At 42.3% G+C, this 21,215-nt stretch overlaps 1 protein-coding gene across 1 annotated transcript; it reads left to right on the top strand.

Annotated features, from left to right (window-relative positions):
• Positions 1-9,060: 9,060 nt before the first annotated feature.
• On the top strand, positions 9,061-10,642 carry LOC121441502 (tetratricopeptide repeat protein 5-like). The gene is given in 2 exon segments (XM_041642735.1): positions 9,061-9,910; positions 9,913-10,642. Coding segments are annotated over 2 exon segments (1,323 nt in total). The 3' UTR covers positions 10,386-10,642.
• The last annotated feature ends 10,573 nt before the right edge of the window (positions 10,643-21,215 follow it).

Below are 21,215 nucleotides of genomic sequence, written 5' to 3'. Positions count from 1 at the left end.
AAATGTGGCAAAATAGAGAAAGGATGATATATTGGGATTTGACTTTTAAAGCCTACCTCTGATTTGATTATAGTTATGAATGATCTGCTGTTTTAATGTTTATGTATCATTATGCCTTTATAATTCATATGTGTAACTACCCTTAAAATCTCTTTCCTCAAGATTATGTACTTTATTTTGTTAACCAAATAGAATGATCCTAAGTTTGGCTAAGCATACAATTCTGTTTTCCTGAACAAAAAAAAATTAGAGATTTTATGGTCAGGATTGCCTAGAAGAACAGGATAGATAGAACACATTTTAAAGAGCGTTATTAGATTGGTTTACATGATATAGTCTATCTATTCCAACAACGGTTGTCTTTACACTGGAGAGTTGGATGCCCCAGCTGTCTCCATCTGGTGCTAATGGCCTGGACACTAGGAGTGATGCCAGAGTGACCCTGGAGCAAGGGTGCTGGTCTTATGGGAAGCTGTTGTCAGAGGAAAATGACAACCCAGTCAGTGAGTGCTCCAGACACGAAGAGGAGCAGGGAAAAACAAACGCTTTCTCCTCTAAAGTTAAGATAGGCCTTCCAAACAGTAAACATAACGGGATAGTCTTTCAGATGTATGTACAGGCAGTCTGCCTCATGGTCAAGTTTAGATCCTGGCACGCTGAAGGTCACAGGGAAGCTCAGCTCCCTTCTACTGGAGTATTCTCAGAGGAAGGACATGAGTGAATGTGAAAATCTTCCTCTGTAGGTGGATTCTCAGGCATTAAGGGATATTTCAACTGGATAATTTAATTGTGTGTTATTTGATGATGGGATTTTAGGAAGCAAATTAGCAAATATCTTCCCATGTTGGCCTACCCTTAAAACATGGGCCTTACTGATGCAGCTGCCAAGAAAGACCAGGGTGCTAGTTTTTCCTCCTAGATATTTGCTAGGGCTGTATAATGTGCCATATAAAGTACCCGAGTTAAGTCAGTTGCCAGTGTGGTCAAACGTTTGTGGAACTCTCAAACAGAAAGGAGATTCTGCAAATCGGCCACAGACATTAAGACAAAATAGATAGCATTTTTCCAATAAACGTTTCACTTATTATTAAAGTCCTGTAATTGATAAACATCTAAATAAAAGAACATATATGTGTGGCATTAGTAACCTTGTTTTCACGTTCCTTGCCTATCCAAAAGGCCTGGCCCTGGAATCTCTTCAAGGCCTCCATGACACTGTTTTGTTCACAGTTCTGGGCAGTGAAATCTCTTCAGGCCTCAATGACATGGCTCTGTTCACACTACTCCACTGCTGTGGCCACACAGGCTTCTCATGACCAAGGCAACATGGCAGGAATGTCCACGGGAGCTTGCTGTGTCTCTGCAGGTTATGTACACGGAATACTATTGGTACTCGGGTTCAACTGACCAGACCCAATCACAGGACAAAGTCTCTGGCCATGGGCAAGAAATAATGAATTCTTCCTCAGGGCAGAGGGTGAGATACAGAAAAGTAGGCAGATCATACAATATTTTCCCAAGGCAGAGAGCAGATTGCTTCTTATGACAGAGCCATCCTTAACTTCCCTACGAATAACCAAAGTGCTCTGAAGAGTAGTTCAATCAATTATAACTGTCAAGGGCTGGGGTACAGCTCAGTAGTAGAGCCCTTTCCTACCACGTGTGAGGTCAAGGAAGAAAAACATGATAACAGGCAGGGCATTAAAGTGTTACCCTTCTCGCATGTGCAGTAACATGCAATTCTCCCTATGAATTTATATTTATCTCATTTCTAGAGTATGTGGGGACATGTGTGTGTGTGTGTGTGTGTGTGTGTGTGTGTGTGTCCTTGTGTGTAGATATGAGGTCTCACTGTGTAGCCCAGGCTGGCCAGAAACTTATAATTTTTACCATTCTAGTTGGCAGCATGAACCTGGGAAAATGGAGCCTAACATGAGGAGCACTAAAGTCTCGGGGGAATAGCCAACTTTATTTAGAGCATCAAACATTTTATATTCTGAGGTTTAAAGCGAGGTCACACGAGCAAAGGTCACATGAGTTTAGGCTGTATGCAGTCACAAGGAGAGCCTGTACTTGGAAACATCAGACGAGTAAATCCCATAGATGATGGGGAAACAGAAATAAACCTGCTTCTCTTTACTGTGTCTGGGAGGGGCACCAAAGCACGTTCTAAGAACATTGTCCCACGTCACAAGAGGTCACGTGACTATTGCTTCCTTGGGGTTTTCTCACACTCTCAGAACTCTCCTCACACAGCTCCATCCATGGACTGTGTCCCGACAATGCTCGTCCTGCCTCAGCTCTGCTGGCACTGGTGTGTTCTTGGGTGTCCTTTCAGTGTTTGAAACAGGGTTGGGATGTGTCGCCCAGACACATCCTCACACTGGAGTGCCTCCGCATCTCGAGGACTGGGGTGACATGTGTGGATCACACACCCTGACTGGCATGTTAGGGGTTTTTTATTGGAGGGCTCAGTGGCTCTGAGCAGTATGCAAACAAGGAAATAGAAGTGTGCAGTTCTCAGAGGCCGGCGCTGTCGGTTTGCTGGCTTGTTTTTTGTTTTGTTTTGGTTTTGCCCTTTACTGCGTATCTCAAAGCCTTGCTGCCTACTTTGCTCGAGGGTTTTGTTTTCCTTCTATCCCAGATTCTCAGCAGACAGGATTATTCAGTATTATGCTCTGTTTTCACAAGGAAAGACATTCGAAATCAATCTCTTCAACTTCCTGCATCTATTTTTTTCTTTTCCTGGCCCCTACTCCCAGACTAAAAAAAAAAAAAAAGAATTCTAAATAAAAGTGAACTTCATACCCTCATCCTATGTAATCTTCACAGCAGCCTTCAGGGCATCGTCTGCTCTGTCCTTGACTTATTATAGATCCAACTGTGCATTCCTTCTGCCATTTAATATTTTAAAGATAATGTGGGTATTTTTGCTGTGTTTATTTCACTTATATCTGCAATAACTTGCTCTTTTATAGTTTAGATGTGAAAAATGAGGCTGACAACAGTGGCATCTACTGGCCACTTGTGACAGATGTGCTGGGGGACTCGGAATGCTGCCAAGCTCACTCCATCTTGTCTGGAGAGCTAGTCTCACCTCGCACAGTGTTTCACACGGTTCACTTCTAGGCATCAGCGACCCAGCTCCAGGCTGATCTCTATGCCCAAACAAAATCCTTACTTATGTCACACGCCTGTGCATGTTTTTACAGCTCGAAGGTGAGAATAGACTTAATAATATTAAACATCTCCTGACCAGAAGCAAATAAAGAAGTTTTTTTTGGTGTGATTTTTTTTTTCCTGGTGCCTTTGTTCCATAAACAAAATCAAGTTGGAGCAAGGAGAGAAATGTTTTAGGGCAGAAAGCAATTGTAATGAAGAAGCTTACATTAAACAAGCCCACAACTTGGGGTTTTCCTCAACCGTTGAAACAGAGATTTGAAGTAATAAACCCTAAGGTGCCCCTCAGCTGAAAGTGAGTCCTTCCTGTCCTGTGGTGAGTTTGCTTAACTGGTGAACATGGATATTGTTGCTATGCATAGAAGAGGGGAAAATGGCTCTGGCAGTAGCACAGCCAATCAGCTCACTCCTTTTACTTTGATATACGGAAGAACCATTCAATTTACAGATATTAAGGCAAAAGTAAGCTCTTTTCCCAGTTTTACATCCATTGTTTCTTTGCTTCTCAAGCAAGAAAGCCTCATTTCTCATATGGTTCTTACCCACCAGCTGTCTGGCCTCAGGAGCAATGTTTTTTTGAACCTCCGTGTTCTGAACTGCAAAGTGAACAGAGGAAAAGTCACTCTGCTTACTAGTCCGAACATAAAGGGTACGGGATTAAGCATGCTATTTTTATGTGCATGGTTTTTGTTATTTAAAGTTCTCATGTTAGCTATGTCTCCTTTTTTAAAAATATAGAAGACAGTTTGGAAAGCATTTGAGTGAGCAGGGGCCCCAGGCTCCAGCCCTCCCTACTTAGAGATCATGTCGTTATGCAGACATTAACTTTCTCTTTTGGGGATGTTAATAGCACCTATTTCATTTTGTTGCCTCAAATATACATATGTAGAATTTTGTTGCTAGGTCAGGAACTGGCGAGTTTTCATAAATGTTACCGACCTATCATCGCCATCAACATCATGACTGACAGCATCGAGTAATTAGTTATGAACTGATCTGAAAGCTTAAAATCACTGAATGTGTGAGGCAGATGGAACCCAGGCCCCAGCAAGAGTGGAGAGGCTTTCTGCTCTGATGAACACAACAGGTCATCCTGAGCTATCTGGTGCTCTTATCTCTGCACAGACCACTGCTGTGCCCCTGACCTGTTCTAAATTAGGAATCACCCTTCACCTTAGGAAGTATTAGCTTGTAAATCAGATCCCAGTATTAGTCTTATTTAGCAAGTGTCAGTTTCTGCCTCTGCTTGCTTTATCTTCTAGTCTTCCTCTTGCGTCTCTGCTCTTTCTGCTTTGTTCAGTTTCTCTTGTTTTCCCACACCACACAGTAAGCGTCATGGGATGATCTGTCATCACCACTTTTGGTGGTGTGTTAAGCACCCTTTCAGAAGCTCCGTCAGAAGTATAACCCAGATGGTGGAAAAGATGGTCTCAGTGTGACGTGTCAGTTAAGGTTTCAGACAAACCAGAACGCGGCCACCTTTCAAAGTTCCAGCAGCACAAAGGTAGCCTCAAAAGCAGACATTTTTCAAATTTCATTGTTGAGTATTGTGTTTTGCTCTTCTTTCTGTCGTTTCATAAAATGGGACCTTGAAAGAAACCCTATTTTGCTTTGATGAAATTAAATAAATGCAATAATGGGTTTTCTATACCTATGCCAAAGATGGCAGTTACAAGGAAATGTGCCAAGATGCTTCTACTTGACTCAGAGGGTGGGCATTAATCATCCATCCATCCATCCATCCATCCATCCATCCATCCATCATTTCCTACTTACCTGCAGTAAGCTTCCTCAAAACTCTTAATACGAGTCCCTGATAACCACTTCTAATCTGTCAAGTGTGGTAGACTATAGGATATTTGTGTGTATTACATATTTATTATGTAATATATTTATATATAGATATATATTGTTCTAAGAATATCTACTGTTAAAAACTTATCTGATGAGGAATATGAGATGGTCTACTCTTTGGATATAGGATCTTAACTTAGGGAGCCATATAGAGACAGATTAGCTGGATTCTGTGCCTATTAAGCAGAATAGTAGTAGAAAGTTCTCCCTTATGGGTTTTTGATGTACTTAACAGTGGTAGGCAAGACTTCCATCTTGCAAGTGGGTTTTAAATCCAATCAGATAGTTGATTGGATACTTCTAAATTATTCATGCCACTTTGGCCCATTCATTTGTGATTGTAGCAGTTCAGCACTGTGTAAGATTGCTGAGTACTGTAATCTCCTAGTAGTATCAATACAATCTTCTGGCACTACCCAGTAAGGATGAAGCTTTCAGGTCAGTACCAGCTTGACTTTTTTTTTTTTTTAATGTACCGCGATTTATCTGTGTGTCATCTTCAGCAACAGAGTTCTGAAGAGTCTCCAAGACCAGAATGGAAACCATATTTGACACAATTTAGAGGCACAAGCACATAGAAAGTTACACATCTCACAGCAGATTCAGCAAAAACTGTGGACCCAAAGTGGGGACCAGTACTGTATCAAAGATAAGGTTTATTAGTGCTTGGGGAGTTACAGATCTTGCAACAGCTTCAATTATAAAAGATATATTTGCTGGATAGTCAGTGTATGAAGGCGTATTGCTGTGATTGGTGTAATAAAAATCTGAATGATCAATAGCTAGGCAGGAGGTATAGTTGGGATTTCCAGGGAGAGAAAGGAAGAGGAGGCGGTGAATCTAGGGGCATGGGAGACACCAATGAGACATGGATGGAGTCAGACATACAGAATGAAAGAAAGGTAAAAAGCCACAGAATAGTTTGTAGATTAATAAAATCAGGTTAAGTTATATAAGCTAGGTAGACAAGCCTAGGGCTGGGAACCTCTCAGCCTCCTAAGTTCTAAGATTGTTTTCAGTTGTTTGGTTTCATTTCTTCTCTTTCTGCTTCCCCTCCCCCTTTATCCGAGTCTAGCTCCTCTCCTCCTGTCTTCATTGTTTTCCATTTCTATTTACTTTTATCATTTTCTCTATTGCTCTAAAACTAATGATAGTTGTGGTTATTTTCTTTCTATTAGCAACTAATTTATCAGCACATGTCATACAATCATTGTTGACTTATTCCTTCAAACTTACTGAAGTTAAAATTTAAGGAACAATGGAATTAGATTGGTTATTGCTGTATTTTCATAGAAGACTTATTCATTAGTTGTGGTTGCATCCGCATTTAATATTGCACATCCAGAGTGTGGTGTGGGTTATGTTCAGTGCCTGAGCACGTGACTTGAGTATTTAAGCTCTTGAGACTCACCCAGAGTCCAGTGGGGAAAACTACATCCTAACCCTACTATGACTTAGTACTATTGAGCTTTACAAATACTTCAAGTGGAATAATATAGAGAATTAAATAATTAAATAATATAGAGGATGAAAACTCTAACCAAAAGCCCTTCCTAACATACAATTTTAATGGAGAAATATAAAAAAAAATGAGGAAAAGTAAGGCAACATGATGTTATCATGTTAACGATTACATAGTAGTGTTACCTTCCAGTGAGGTAAAGAATGTGAAATATCCGACACATAATTTAAAAAATAAGTCATAATGTTAGAAGAAATCAAAGATGACATGAATAAACTCCTGAATTAATTCAAAGAAGATTCAACTAAATAGTGGAATACAATAAGGAAAACAGTATAGGATGTGGAAGGTGACATCCATTAAGATACATAAATATTGGTAAAATAGAAATTTTGGAAATGAAAATGTATTAATCATGTTTTTTTTAAAAAAAATATCAGTGGAAGGTCTCAACAGTAGAATAGATCAAGGCAAAGTAATTGAATCACAACATTTAAGAAACAATAAACATAAAATAAGAATATGGAAAACAAAGCCTATGAATCTCTGGGACACTAACAAAATAATAAATCATGGGTATAGAAAGAGAAGCTACAAGCTAAAATCTTAGAAAACACTTTTAATAAATCTAGCAAAAGATTCCCCCAAATAAGGCAATCAGATGGTCATCAGGCATGGGATGTATTAGAACACCAAATAGAGCCTAGAAAAGAACCTCCACATGGCATTTTACACTTAAAACAACGAGGACACAGAACAAATACAGAATATTGAAAGCTGCAAGACAGAAGCACAAAGTTATACACAAAAGCAACTAGAAAAACGGGAAATTTCTCAACATAAATTCTAAAAACCAGGAGGGCTCAGGTCAATATGTTTCTCTAAAAGATAATCATTTGCAACAGTTTGAGAAGTTTAGACTATTATTAATATGGCAGGGAGTATGGCATGCATGGTGCCAGGACAGTAGCTGAGGGATTTGTGCCCTAATCCACGGGCAGTAGGCAAAGCAAGAAACTGAGCCTGGTGTGGGTTTTGAAGCATCAAAGCCTGATCCCCAGTGACACAAAAGGCCACATCTACTCCAGCAAAGTCATGTCTCCTAATCCTTTCCAACAGTTCACCAACTAGGAGCCAATCATACAAACATATGAGCTTATATGGGGGCCAATCTCCTTTAAACCACCACAAATGCTATAACAGGGTCACAATGATTTTATTGGACACCACAGGCTACCAAATGAAAAGCCCAGTGTCATGAATAGGTGACCATTTTTGGAGTTATTGACTGCTGAGATCCCATAAAATCCTACTCCAAGCCAGGCTGTGGTAGTCCATGCCTTTAATCCTAGCCCTTGAGAGGCAGAGGCAGATGTATATCTGAGCTTCAGACCAGCCTAGACTACAGGGCAAGTTCCAGGACAGCTAAGGCTATACAGAGAAATTCTGCCTCAGAAAGAAACAAGCAAACAAACAAAACACTCCAAACATCAAAGGCTAGTTGCCAATGATCTTGGTTATTCTACAGAACTTGATAGCAGGTCACTATTGCTGAATGCGTCACATACTAGAGTCATAGAACATGGGGAAATCAAACTTGTACTCATCTGGAAGCTTTGACCCTGGTGGCCAACTATTATAGTGCTTGAAGACCGGATGTACCATGCATGCTGCCAGAGGAGAAGTGTAATCATCAATCTTATCTATCATGAAACTTGCAAACTTACATTAATGACTTTCTTGGCTAGATATGCCCAGTGATGCAATAGTGGCTCAAACATCATGGGAGGAAGCAACGACTTTCCAAATGGAGTTAAAGCTTGTTCCATGAGATGAAACTCATTACCGGATACCATTATTGGGCCAACAATCATACTATGGTCAGACAGGTCATGGGCCCTAGGGGAGAAACTACATTCTGCTAAATGAACATTGCATTAAATCCATTCCTAATGATGTATCACTATTCACATGCATCAGTGTACCTCTCAGACCTCATGGGAGAAACTTTCTGCCATGGACCCTGTTGAAACAATGGTGCTGCTAGTGCCCATCTCTGGGCACAGCTGCTGCTCCTGGACCCTCCCCTGGATCTCCTATCAGTAGGTACATGGGTGTTCTGAGAGATAAAATTTAAATGTTAGTCAAATAAACTGTATATGCTTAGCAAGACAAAGGTGACTCCTGAAATTCTGACCTTTGAATAAGGCTAAGAGTGAGCAAGATGCATCCAGAAAGGAGACAAGGAGGGAATAAAGGAAGCAGAGGAAACAATCACAATTTTAAAAAAAAACCCACAAAATAGATAGTAGAATGCTGTGGATAATTCTTCAGCACACTGTGAATATGTATTACTCTTGTTGGCTAATGAAAACCTGATAGGCCAGTAACCAGGCAGGAAGAAAAGGGAGGGCAGCATGGCACAGAGGACTCTGGGAGAAGGAAGGGCAGAGTAGAGGAGAAGCCAGTCAGCCACAGAGGAAGCAGGGCATATAGAAAATGAGGTAACAGACCACCAGGCATATGGCAAAACATAGATAAGAAATAGGGGTTATTGTGCTGGAATGATGGCTGATGAAGAGGAGGAAGAGAAGAAGCACGCCTTGCAGAAACTGCAGGAACTGGTGGATCGACTCTACTCATTTCGAGACAGCTATTTTGAGACACACAATGTTGAGGATGCAGGACGGAAGCAGCAGGGTGTGCAGGATGAGATGGAGAAGACCCTGCAGCAGATGGAGGAAGTACTGGGTCCTGTCCAGGGTGAGGCCCAGGCTCTAAGGCTGAAGGGGAAGGCCTTGAATGTGACTCCTGAGTACAGCCCTCAGGCTATGGTGCTTCTGTCAAAGGCTGTGAAGCTGGAGCCTGAGCTGGTGGAAGCCTGGAACCAGCTGGGTGAGGTGCACTGGAAGAAAGGGGATGTCGCCGCTGCCCACACCAGGTTCTCAGGAGCCCTCACCCACTGCAAGAACAAAGTCTCCCTGAAGAACTTGTCAATGGTGCTTCGGCAGCTGCAGACCGACTCCGGAGATGAGCATTCTCGTCTTGTCATGGACAGCGTCCGGCAGGCCAAGTTGGCTGTGCAGATGGATGTTCTTGATGGCTGCTCCTGGTATATCCTGGGGAACGCATACCTTTCTCTTTATTTCCATACTGGCCAGAACCCTAAGATCTCCCAGCAAGCCCTCAGTGTCTATGCTCAAACAGAGAAGGTTGACAGGAAAGCATCTAGCAATCCCGACCTTCACCTCAATAGGGCGACATTACATAAATATGAAGAGAGTTACGGGGAGGCCCTAGAGGGTTTCTCCCAGGCGGCTGCACTGGACCCTGCATGGCCAGAGCCGTGGCAACGAGAGCAACAACTCATGGAATTCCTCACTAGGCTAACCAGCTTCCTGGAGAGCAAGGGAAAGATAAAACCCAAAAGCTCCAGAGCATGCTGGGAAGCTTGCGTCCAGCCCATCTGGGCCCTTGTGGTGATGGGCGATATCAGTCAGCCACTGGGTAGAAGGTGACCTTGGAGCGCAAGCCCCTGAGCTCGCTGCAGCCCGGGGTGAACAGCGGTGCTGTGGTCCTGGGGAAGGTGGTGTTCAGCCTGACCGCAGAGGAGAAAGTCCCCTTCACATTTGGCCTGGTGGACTCAGACGGGCCTTGCTATGCGGTGATGGTGTATAATGTGGTGCAGAGCTGGGGCGTGCTCATTGGGGACCCCTTCGCCATTCCGGAGCCCAACCTGCGGCATCACCAAATTCAGCACAAGGGAAAGAACTACTCCTTCTCCAGTGTTCGCGTGGAAACGCCCCTCCTGCTGGTGGTGAATAGAAAGCCACAGAACTCCAGCAGCCAAGCCACCGCCACCGTGGCTTCGAGGCCACAGTGGGAATGACCTGGTGGAGGGAATGTTGTGAACGGAGACTTCTCTTTCTTCTCCCTCTTCAGAGCCATTACCACCATGTTTATTCCCCTGCCTCTTCAGCTGTGCTGACTACAGGAAGAACGAGCACTGATGGACCCGTTAGGGGAGACTTTTCCCCAAGTCCTGAGATGTTTTGACAGTTCCCAAGATCCCTGTTCTTCCCTCCTTTCTGAGTCTCATATGTATGTATATATCTTTACTATTTATTGCCAAGGGACTTAACTTTTTTATGGCTTCATTTTCGAGCTTTTTTTTTTTAATTTTTAGATTTAAGTTCTGATGGGTGTGGTGGGAGGCAGAGAGGAAGGTAGATCTCTGTGAGTTCAAGGCCAGCCTGATCCTGCATAGGGAGTTCCAGGCTAGCTAGGACTACATTAGTGAGACCCTGTCTAAAAAGTTCTTTCTCTTCCTTAGGGCTGGAACAAAATTAAAATTGTTTGGGAAAAAATTTAAAAAAAAGAAATAGGGATTATTTTAAGTGTAAGAGTTAGCTAGTAACAAGCCTGAGCCAAGCATTTAGAAATAATATTAAGCTTCAGTGTGGTGATTTAGAAGTGAGTCCCAAGATGGAAAAATCTCTGCCTACAGTAGAAAAGAATCATAATATATCCAAATTTTAGATTTGTTTAAATCCACTTTGTGTGCTCATAGAGACTCTTATATAATGCATGCTATGAGCACTATGAAAAGCTGGCCAATCACTTTTTTAGTTAGGTAACTGGAAAAGAGAGTCTTACAAATGACTGAATGAAGTGTTTATGAGGAGGACACTAAACTCCTGAATCCTCATGTTTCAAAATAAAAAGAATGAGATTCACAGAACTGCAAGAAAGAATGCAGAGACAGAGCGATGGGGACTTTTAGCTTTCTCCAGGAACTGGAGTCATGGGAGAGGTCTTGATCCACGCCTTAGTATACAGAACTTAAGGTGTTCTGACACCAATTCCTTTGACACACATAAACACTATTAAACAACAGTGATCCTGTACCCCCAAAAAGTCGAAGTTCTGTATTTGCGAATTATGGTTTCTGAAAATAGCAAATTGAAGTTAATTATTTAAAAAATAAACAAAAACTCCAGATTTGAGTCTTATAAGCAAAGCTTCCAATGTGCTGAGGGTTTGGCTGACTAGAAAGGCATGTGTTTTTGCATGTAAAAGGTCCCAGGCTCTGTCTACAGCATAGGCAGGATAAAAAGAAATGAAGAAAATCATCTCTGCATGACTTGTAGGCTTTGTAGCTATAACTCACAAATTATAATAGGCCGTATTCTAGTTAATTGTCTAGCCCACTGCCCTCTTACAGTGTACTCAATATGTGGTTTTTTTATTTATAAAAAATCATAGAATACTTAAAATTGAATCAAAATAAGACATCTCGTCATACTGATGTCTACAGTAAGGCCAAGAGCCTGTCTGGGAAACCCAGGACCATGACAAATGATGGAACAACAGGTCCTGATGCTCCCACTCCTTCGTGGTTTACAAAAAGGCTCCTACTTCTCTACTGAGAACAGATATCCCACCATTTCAGATGGTGAAGCAGAGGCTTCCCCTTCAGAAGGCTTTAGGTTCCATCTCTGAATCCATCTTCCTCCAAGACACTAGGTAGGTGGATAAATAATAGGATTAAGTGCTTGGATAAGGAATTTTCTAAGCCTGCCCACAAAGAAAAAGAACTTAAATGGCAAAGGAGCAGAAATAGTCATTTCAATAATAGGAGAAGATGGAAATAGCCTCCAAGAGGTCAGGCAGGCATCCTAAGAGATATGGAGATAGCTAACATATTATCTCAGGTGCAGAATACATGAGGAGTCAACAAGAAAAACACCCAGTTTGAAGCAGGTGGAGACTTCAAGCTAGGTGTGAGCCAGGGCTGGTTTTAATGTCAACTTGCCACAATGTAGAATCTCCGGAGGAGGGCACCTCACCTGGGGAATTTTTCTGATTGCCTTGACTGATGCAGAAAGATCCACTCCAGTGTGAGCAACATCTGGGAGCAACACGGATAAGAAAGGAGGCATGGAGGAAGGGAGATTACTCCCACTTTGTTGGTTTCGCCTTTCCTCTTGTTGCTGAATTGATTCTCCATGTTGATGCAGCCTGATTCCTTCACCTTTAACAGAACCAAGTGCTTCTAGGTTTCCAATTCTGACTGAGGACCTGCAATACTCCAGCATTCCTCTGGGTCTTTGGGTTGTGACTGCTGAGGCACACAGCCTCCCAGACTAGCTTCCAGGTTCTCTGGAACTCCAGTGTGACAAGTCACTGTGGGACTTCTCTAGACTGCTGAGGACAGTTTCAAAGATGGAGAAACTACTGGGTATTAGGCTTTCGGTCTCTGAGGTATGAGACGACTATATTACTGCTAAAAATGAAAATGAAATTTATGCCCTGGCAATGCTGAAGCATGCACGGGCAGCCCGTATATGGCAGTTCTGTTGGACTTGTCCATATTGAGTTTCATGGTCTAAGTTGATGAGGGCAACTGACCAGGTCTCTTCCCCAAGGGGGCACCAGATTTCATTACAGATGGTTGTGAGCCACCATGTGGTTGCTGGGAATTGAACTCAGGACCTTTGGAAGAGCAGACAGTGCTCTTAACTGCTGAGCCAGCTCTCCAGTCCTCTTTCCCAAAGTCTGGCATTTAGACAAAATCCAGCATTCCCTCCCAACCCCTCAGTCCAGTTTTCTCCACCTACCTAAGTTCTGCCCTATCAACAGCCCAAGACCATTCCTTTATTAACCAATGAAAGCAACACATAGACAGAAAGACCTCCCATACCAATGGATACTGTAGTATGAGGTAGTGGGCTGCATCCTGCTGCCCAGCATCTGTAGAAGGAGGAGTGGCAGGCTGCCTAGCTAGCTTATCCCTCCAAATAATCACACAGAAATTGCATTAATTAAATGACTGCTCAGCCCATAAGCTCTAGCCTCTTATTGGCTAACTCTCACATCTTAATTCAACCCATTTCTATTAATCTGTGTTCACCATGAGGTCGTGGCTTACCAGGAAAGATTCAGCATATCTGACCTGGAGGCTCCATAGTAGCTCACTCTCTCTGCCTGCCTTCTTTCTCCCAGCATTCAGTTCTCTTTTCCCCGCCTATCTAAGTGCTACCCTATCAAAGGGCCAAGGCAGTTTCTTTATTCAACCAATGAAAGCAATACAAATACAGAAGGACCTCCTATACCAGATACTGGCAGATGACTATGGGCTGTCAACATCTTAATGGGGCCACAGCTCCCAACACAGCACTGAGACATCCTATGTACTGTACTGTACTGTCTTGGCTAGAGCTGATTAATATGGCCTTAAATAGTTTTAAACCAGACAGTTTGGACCAAAGTACATTTATAGTTTTGCCCAGATGTTGTATTGACCTTCTTACTCTCTGTGATGCACTCTCAAGAAATTCTTAGTCACGTCACACATCACAATAATCTGTATAGATGTGTGCAGAGAGAATACATACATCATGGCTCAGGGAATCCTGTTAAGGTGAATCCAGTGGAGGGAACGTCAACCCTGTAATGCTTCAGGGGGATGACCTGGATCTGTGCACGAACAACCCATCCTGATAAAATTCAGGAAAAAATGCATCTTATGCTTCTTACCACAAGAAGGGAGCTTACTTCCTGTCTGCCTTCTAGCAAGTGCCTGTACATGGACTTCAAACCCTTTATAAACCAGCAGGGACTCAAAGACAGCAAGCTCTCAGCTCTTGTTGGCTAGTACTCACAAACCGTTCCCATCGTCTCACTGAATTTCAACAAGAACATTGGGATGTGGATGGGGCCAACATCTTTGCCCCCATTTTAGAGATAAAGAAGATGTATAAGGAGTTGAATTACATCAGCATTAAACAGTTTGCCTCATAAATGACACTAGGATTCCTCCGGCTTTGTCTGAAGCCAACAGCCATCATCTCCTGTAGTCTGCTTGGACTTTTAGAAGATTTGCTATGGGCATGGGATGCTTGAGCACTCTGATGCTGCACAGCTGCCAACCTGGCACACCGCCTGGGCCAGAGGTTTGCCTTTCAAGCCTATGTGCAGGTGGCCCTTGGGCCAGCACCATCTCCAGAGAGCTAATTAAAAAATAAGCATTATAGCCCCAGAGTCACTGAACCAGAATTTACATGTAGACAGGGTCCCTGGAAAACTGATTTGTTTGTTGCGATTTACAAAGTGCTTGCAGAATAAGTACTCCAACAATTCTCTGTAAGTGGCTGGAGAGCAAATACTTTAGGCCTTGAATTCTGTAGTGCTATCTTTGCATTTTAAATCCTTGGAGGCACATCCTCAACTCATCCTTCTGTTCTTTGCTGTGAAGAGGCAGCATCTGCGATGAGCTAAAATCTCAGGACTCCTGGTTACGCTTTTTCCTTAAACAAGCACCAGGCACTTCAAGAACGGTTCTCAGTTTCTGCTTAACAATAAGATAACTCTAGCAGAATGGCTCCATGGGAGCTGAAATTGCTTCAGATGAAGGAGCAAGAATCATTCTTTTTCCAGTGACTGTAAGTTGTGGAAGGCACCACAGTTACCGCCCCATGAGAACAGTGTGAGCCTCCACAGACAGCGTCAGGCTCCACCCAGGAGACTTTGCTCAGACATTCTGCGGAAGACACGGGAATTGTCCTGCCATAGGTGCCTTTTGGGGAGCTCCAGCCTTTCTCAGAGAGACCAGTTTCTAACCAGTGTGGGGGAAATAAGCCTTGGCACTGGGGTAGGTGATGGAAGACATCTCAAGAACTCTCGGAGGGTGTCCTTTTTTTTTATTTTTTATTCAAAAAAAAATTTCCATCTCCTCCCAGCCTCCCATTTCCCTCCCCCTCCTCCCGCCCCTCTCCCCCTCCCCCCACTCCTCTCCCCCTCCCTCTCCAGTCCGAAGAGCAGTCAGGGTTCTCTGCCCTGTGGAATGTCCAAGGTCCTCCCCCTTCCACCCAGGTCTAGGAAGGTGAGGGTGTCCTTTTATATTGACAACTGAATCGCTTCCATCAGCTTGCAAATTGGCTGGATGTCTCCACTAGAGGTCATGGTTGACTCTATTTCCAGAGCAAACTACTACTATCAGGGCTGGTTCTCAGACATTTGGCTCTGTGAAGACCTCTTCAAATTCTTAAAAATTTGTGGAGACTTAAGTCAGGCTTTTGTTTAGCAGAATTCTATCTATTGATATATAGTGATCAGAAATGAAAACAGCATTTGAAGGATGTTTATCAATTTTAATGTAAGGGTTTATAAATATTTTTTGGAGAATAACTCTTTTCCACAGCAAAGGCATCGCTTCTGAGATGGATAACAAATGTTACCAGCTTTAGAAATCTCTTTAATCTGTCCTAGGAAAAGACACTAGGAGCGTCACATCTGCTCTGCTCTGTATTCAGTTGGTCAGAATGATGCTTATCAGAAAACCCCACCACAAGCTTCAAGCCAATAAGCATACAGCTGCTTCTTACTGTTATTAAGAGGTGACTGCAACTTCACAGGCTCCTTGAAGGGTCACATGGTGACTTACAGTGCTCCTTGGGCCTTGGAATTTACCCCTTACGGTAAAGATAAAGTCAGATTCACGGCTTGGGGAATTCAATTAAAAACTCAATATATCAGACCTTCATACTCTGTCCCCAGACATGAGTCTGGAGCCCACTTTTCTCCTTTCTGAGGTGTGTGATTGTGTCAGGTTTCTGCTAGGCCTCCCCTCAAGACCAGGATATGGAAAAGAGGGAGGGGGAGGAGAAGCAGGGAAAGAAGGGAAGGGGAGAGCAAGGTGCCAGAGGATCTCTGGAAGCTCACCTTCAGCCACCTAAGATCCCCAGCAAGCCTTCTCCTCTTGTTTTCCACCTCTCAGTAACCCCAAGCTAGGAATGGATATTCAGCCCCGACTTTGCCACGCATTACTAGACGGGCTATTTCCCTGTCCTTAGTCTCCACTCTGTATTTTTCATCTCTTTAAATTTTAGATTCTCTTACCAGATCACCATCTGTCAAATGTTCTAGATCCATATTGAATCAAATATAGGATTTTTAATTAGAAACTTTCGAATTTGAGCGTTCTGTTACCAGAATAGGTTGTCTTCACAGAAATCTGTTTCGGGTTTGTTCCCATTTCTCTTGAATGACAACCGTAAGCTCTGATGTCTGCGATGTCATTTTCCTCTCCTAAGAAATGTGCACCTCAGTCTCACGACATGAAGGTTTATTTCTTTCTGAATACAGTCACTGAGATGTATCGATTTTTAATCCTGATGCTCTTATTATGTTATCTATTTATTTATCAGCTTTGATACAGGGCTGAGTGGGCACCAAACTCACTGCATAGAGTAGGTAAGAGAGCCCTCATTCCTCTCCCTACAGGGCTTATTGGTCTAGATGTCTCTCCCACTTACAAATATATTGTAAATGGGGCTTCCAAGATGATAGCAATTTCTTTTGAAGTGTCAGAATTTCAAAAACCAGAGAGAGTGAATTCAACATAGATTGCTTGGCTCTACTGACATGAAATCAAAAGGGGGTGAAGGTTTAAGTGTTTCTTAATCCTCGAGGCCCCCATTCAAGCTAGTGCCTTTCACAGTGTGTACTGCCTTGCCGAGAGGTTAGCTCTGATTATGATCTCAGTCTATTGAATGTCAAAGACTTCTGTACTTTATTAGAAAATTAGTGTGGCCTCTTCAGAAAGGTTAGCTGTTTGATATACCTCCCCGCAGTGTGGTTACCATGGGGAGAACAGACCTTAAATGCTCCAAACGCTTTTAGTAAATATGTTATGGACAGAGAAAATTTGAATTTGAAAGTTTGTAGTTTAGAATTTTGTGATTGAAATAAAACCATTATGGAAGATGGCAGATAAGAAATTCATTCCTGATAGCCAACAGTCTGTTGCTATCTACTTTATAAGCATATGATAGTTACTGTTGAATTATCTGATTTAATCCTTATAATATACACATGTGATACTTACTAGGACTTGTCCCTTCGGGAGAGAATGATGCTTTGAAGAAATTCTCTTCTGTTGTTGACACACTTATATCTCCTAGAATGCGCAGGTTGTAAGTGTTCCATTAGATGGGTATTGAAACGTATATACTTAGCATCGTCCAAGGTGAATGATATACAATGTCCTTGACTTTCATTACAGCAGAGTACCACTGTATGGCAGTTCTTCACTTTACACTGGTGACAGAAACATGCCTTCAGTGGGCACCCTCCTTTAAACTTGGAATTTCAATTCCCAGGTTGGAGACAGCAGTACGATTCTCTCCCGAGAAGCTGGGTTGTAGAGAAAGCGACAACTCCCAGTCACCGCTGAGATAAACATATGCATAATAAAAGGTCTTTGAGATCATTTTGCACACATCAATGCAGGTGCTAGTCTATGCATCTGTCTGAGGTAGACTGGGTTAAAAGCTGTGGTACGTGGTAGGCATGGGATAGTCAGTGAGTTTTTGACCTTCTCTGGGCTTGGTTTCTGGTGGGTTTAATTAAGACTTGACCTTGTAAGATAAGAAGCATCTGTTACTAGGTCAAGGTGCAACTAGGCCATCTGGTCTCAGGGTCAACACCCTTGGCCTTGCCCTTCGCAGCTCTTCAATCTCCTGTCATTGAGAGGTAGGAGATGTTTGCCTTGATAGTATGCCAGGGACACTGTGTGTTTTACCTTCTTTGCATGACTTCTATTCAGGAGCTTGCTGGTTTTGAAATCATGCTATTTATTCAATTAGAATTTTAGGTTTTTTTATGTAGATACAACATACATAGCTTAGACTAGATTATACAGAGAGAGCCAGGAATCCTACAACACAGACAAAACACCTATATAATAATAATAATAATAATATTTTAAAGTCTTTTCCAACTATGATATTCATTTCCAGCATGACAGCATGGGCTAGCTTTCTTCCTCTGTGGTTTATGCAGATAGATGCCAGGCAGCCATGAGCAACATAGAATCACACAACTCAGAGTGTTCTGAAACACAGTGGTTGACATTTTGCAATCAAGACAGAAAGGAATTTAGCTGATATCCAAATAAATGTTTCTAGGCTTCTTTTATAAAGTTTTTCAAGGACAGTATTTTCTTTCAAATGCCATTTAACAGATCACTTTACCCAACGATGACACTATTTATTTACTTCTACTTTAAAGCTAAGCATCTTTGCTTTGAACAATTTTATTTAGGGTGGGACCCTTTCTGGGAAGGATTTCTAGAATGGCAAAGTATCCAAGTGCACAACATTGCTGTTGCTTCATGAACCGAGAAGCTGAAGATAGCAGCGTAGCCTCCCTGCTTGGTTTGGGTATGCTAAGCTCCTGAGGTGCTAAAAGCACTGGGTGGACACAGTGCAGACCAACCATAAGTTCATAAATTGAGATAACCGTGTTATGTTGCACTTCTTCCAACTCATGTCTCTTTACAAAGTGGCTTTGAAGTAGATAAAGCGCAAAACCAGAAAGCCACATAAGGGCTTGGCTTTCATCTGACCGTTTATTAGAGGGTCTATGAGTGCCTTCCAGGCATCCATAATACAGATTACTGGACACAGATTACACTGAGAAAGTGGGAAGGGAGAAAGAGGTCATGGAAATTTCTCACAGCATTTAGACATCTGCTTACTGTCCAGTCTCTTAGGCCATTTCTTTGCTCATTTCCAAATACTCTGTTCTTTGCAAAAAAAAACTTAATAAATAAGTTTAATTTCTTTTTGTTAATTTTTTCTACTTCTCTATCACTCCCCTCCCTCCCTCTTTCTTCCTTCTTTCCTTCCTTCCCTCCCTCTTTCTTTCTTTCTTTCTTTCTTTCTTTCCTCTTTCACCTTTTCTCTCTTTTCTACAAGTTTTTATGATGTAGTCCGACTGGCCTTAAACTCACTATATGCCTCAGGCTTGCCCTGAATAAATTATCCCCTGCATCTAGCTCCCTGGTGCTGTAATTACAAGTAGAATCATAGTACCCGGATATAAATGTGGAGTTTACTTGAATATAAACAGATCCCTGACTTCAAAGTCTTATGTTTCTGTAGTTGGGGTATACAAATTAGTACAAAGTCGGAAGGACTCTAGTAAGTGCCAAACGATAAATAAAAATTATAGGCTAGGAAGACTTAGGAACAGGTGAAGCTCTGCGGCCCTGCTGGAGTAGAAACAGAGCTTTCATGGAAGACGCAGCTCGAGTGGGTGACGTGAGTTCCAAGGAGGATTTGTGGAAGCAGATACAGAGGGGAGGCAACTAGGAGAGGGGACGGTGTGGGCAAAGAAAGACTGTAGCACTGTTGAGTGTGCCAGGGAAACACGAAGGAATTCAGTTTGGTAAAGCATCAGCAACGCAAATCCTAAAACTTAGGGCAAGATTTCAACATTTAACTGGGCTATAAAGTCAAGACTGTAGTGTAGGCGAAGACACCGTCTTTAGAGCCATGGTGCAGTTTTAAAGATTTCAACTTTAATTCTCTTCTAGGTTACCACTCTTAAGAGCATTGGATTCATCATTAACTCCTCCTCCAGGAGTCTGTTACGTAGGCCACTCTGGAGGAATGTGTGACAACTGCAGATGTAATTATTAATGACGCTGCATTGAGAAAAACGTGTCAGTCTGCTCTAAACCAATACGGCAAGAGTGACATCAAGAAATCCCAGCTATGTTTACAACTTTTCCCAAAGAGTTCAAAGTAGGATGGCTATGCCAGGTCAGCGCCATTTAGTGTCATGGTGTTCTACCAGGGGCAGCTCATAAAGGATGCCAGCAGGTTCAGATTCTGTACAGCTGTGGCTGATCCCACCCACAGAGAGGGAGCCTTTGACCAGGTGAGAAAAATTCCCCTAGCCATTCCCCAGGAATTTACACACCCTACAAGTGCACCACCCCTCCTGGCTTCCCTAGAGTGTAGATTTTAGCCATTGGCCTGCAGTGAAATTCAGTGTCTCAGGAGCACGCCTCTTTCCCTTGATCCTTGGAATGAAACATTTGTTTCTCCACAGCTCTACAAAAACAAGGTACTGACCCACTGTGCAGCGCACTGGACCACATGACTTTCAGCTGCATCTCTTCTATCTTAGAAAAACCCTCCAGAACATACTAAGTGCATGCTCTTTTGCTGGAGGAAGAGAACTTTAGGAATATTTTACTCCCATAATCTCACCCAACCACCTCTCATAAGTGGCTAAACTTTGATAAATTAGCTATTCTCTCAGAATCCAACCTAGGATTAGGTTTACTCTTTGAGAATCTATTTCAAGTATCTTGACTAAATATTATATTCAACCATTGGAAGATGTGAATAATTACTAATTTTTGATATACAAAATAGTGGTTTTATATGGTTCAATCTAACATCTGTTTTGATCCTATTTACTCTATTAGCATTTTATTTAACTTCATAGATTGGGGATTTTTTTTGTACATTTAAAAAATTTCAATATCTCTGTTCTATATAATTTATTGTTGAATTTGAGCTTATTCTTGGAGCGCTCACCTCTAGTAGGACATGAACAATGGATGATAAAGGCAAAGGGTTGTGTGGTGGCTCGAAGGACTCGGATCAAAGGTTTGAAGTCGTAGCTAAACAAAATCTGAGGAGATGTCACGTGACTCAATTTTCTTACCCTCACAAAAAGGGAAAACTATCCTAATACAAGTAGACAAATATTCCTCAACGATGGCTTGCATATAATCAGTGATTCGAACTTTGGAACCAGATAAAGGAACAAACTATCTTTCATTCAACTTACTTACATACAACACCTGAAAACATCATTACTGGGTTGGGGGAATGACTGGGAGTGGGCAAAGCTCTTG

Source organism: Microtus oregoni, unplaced genomic scaffold, assembly GCF_018167655.1.
Source record: "Microtus oregoni isolate MIOR12 unplaced genomic scaffold, Mior012 000077F_ref0000221, whole genome shotgun sequence".
In the NCBI taxonomy this organism is placed as follows: domain Eukaryota; kingdom Metazoa; phylum Chordata; class Mammalia; order Rodentia; family Cricetidae; genus Microtus; species Microtus oregoni.
This window is presented reverse-complemented; position numbering and strand designations above follow the sequence as displayed.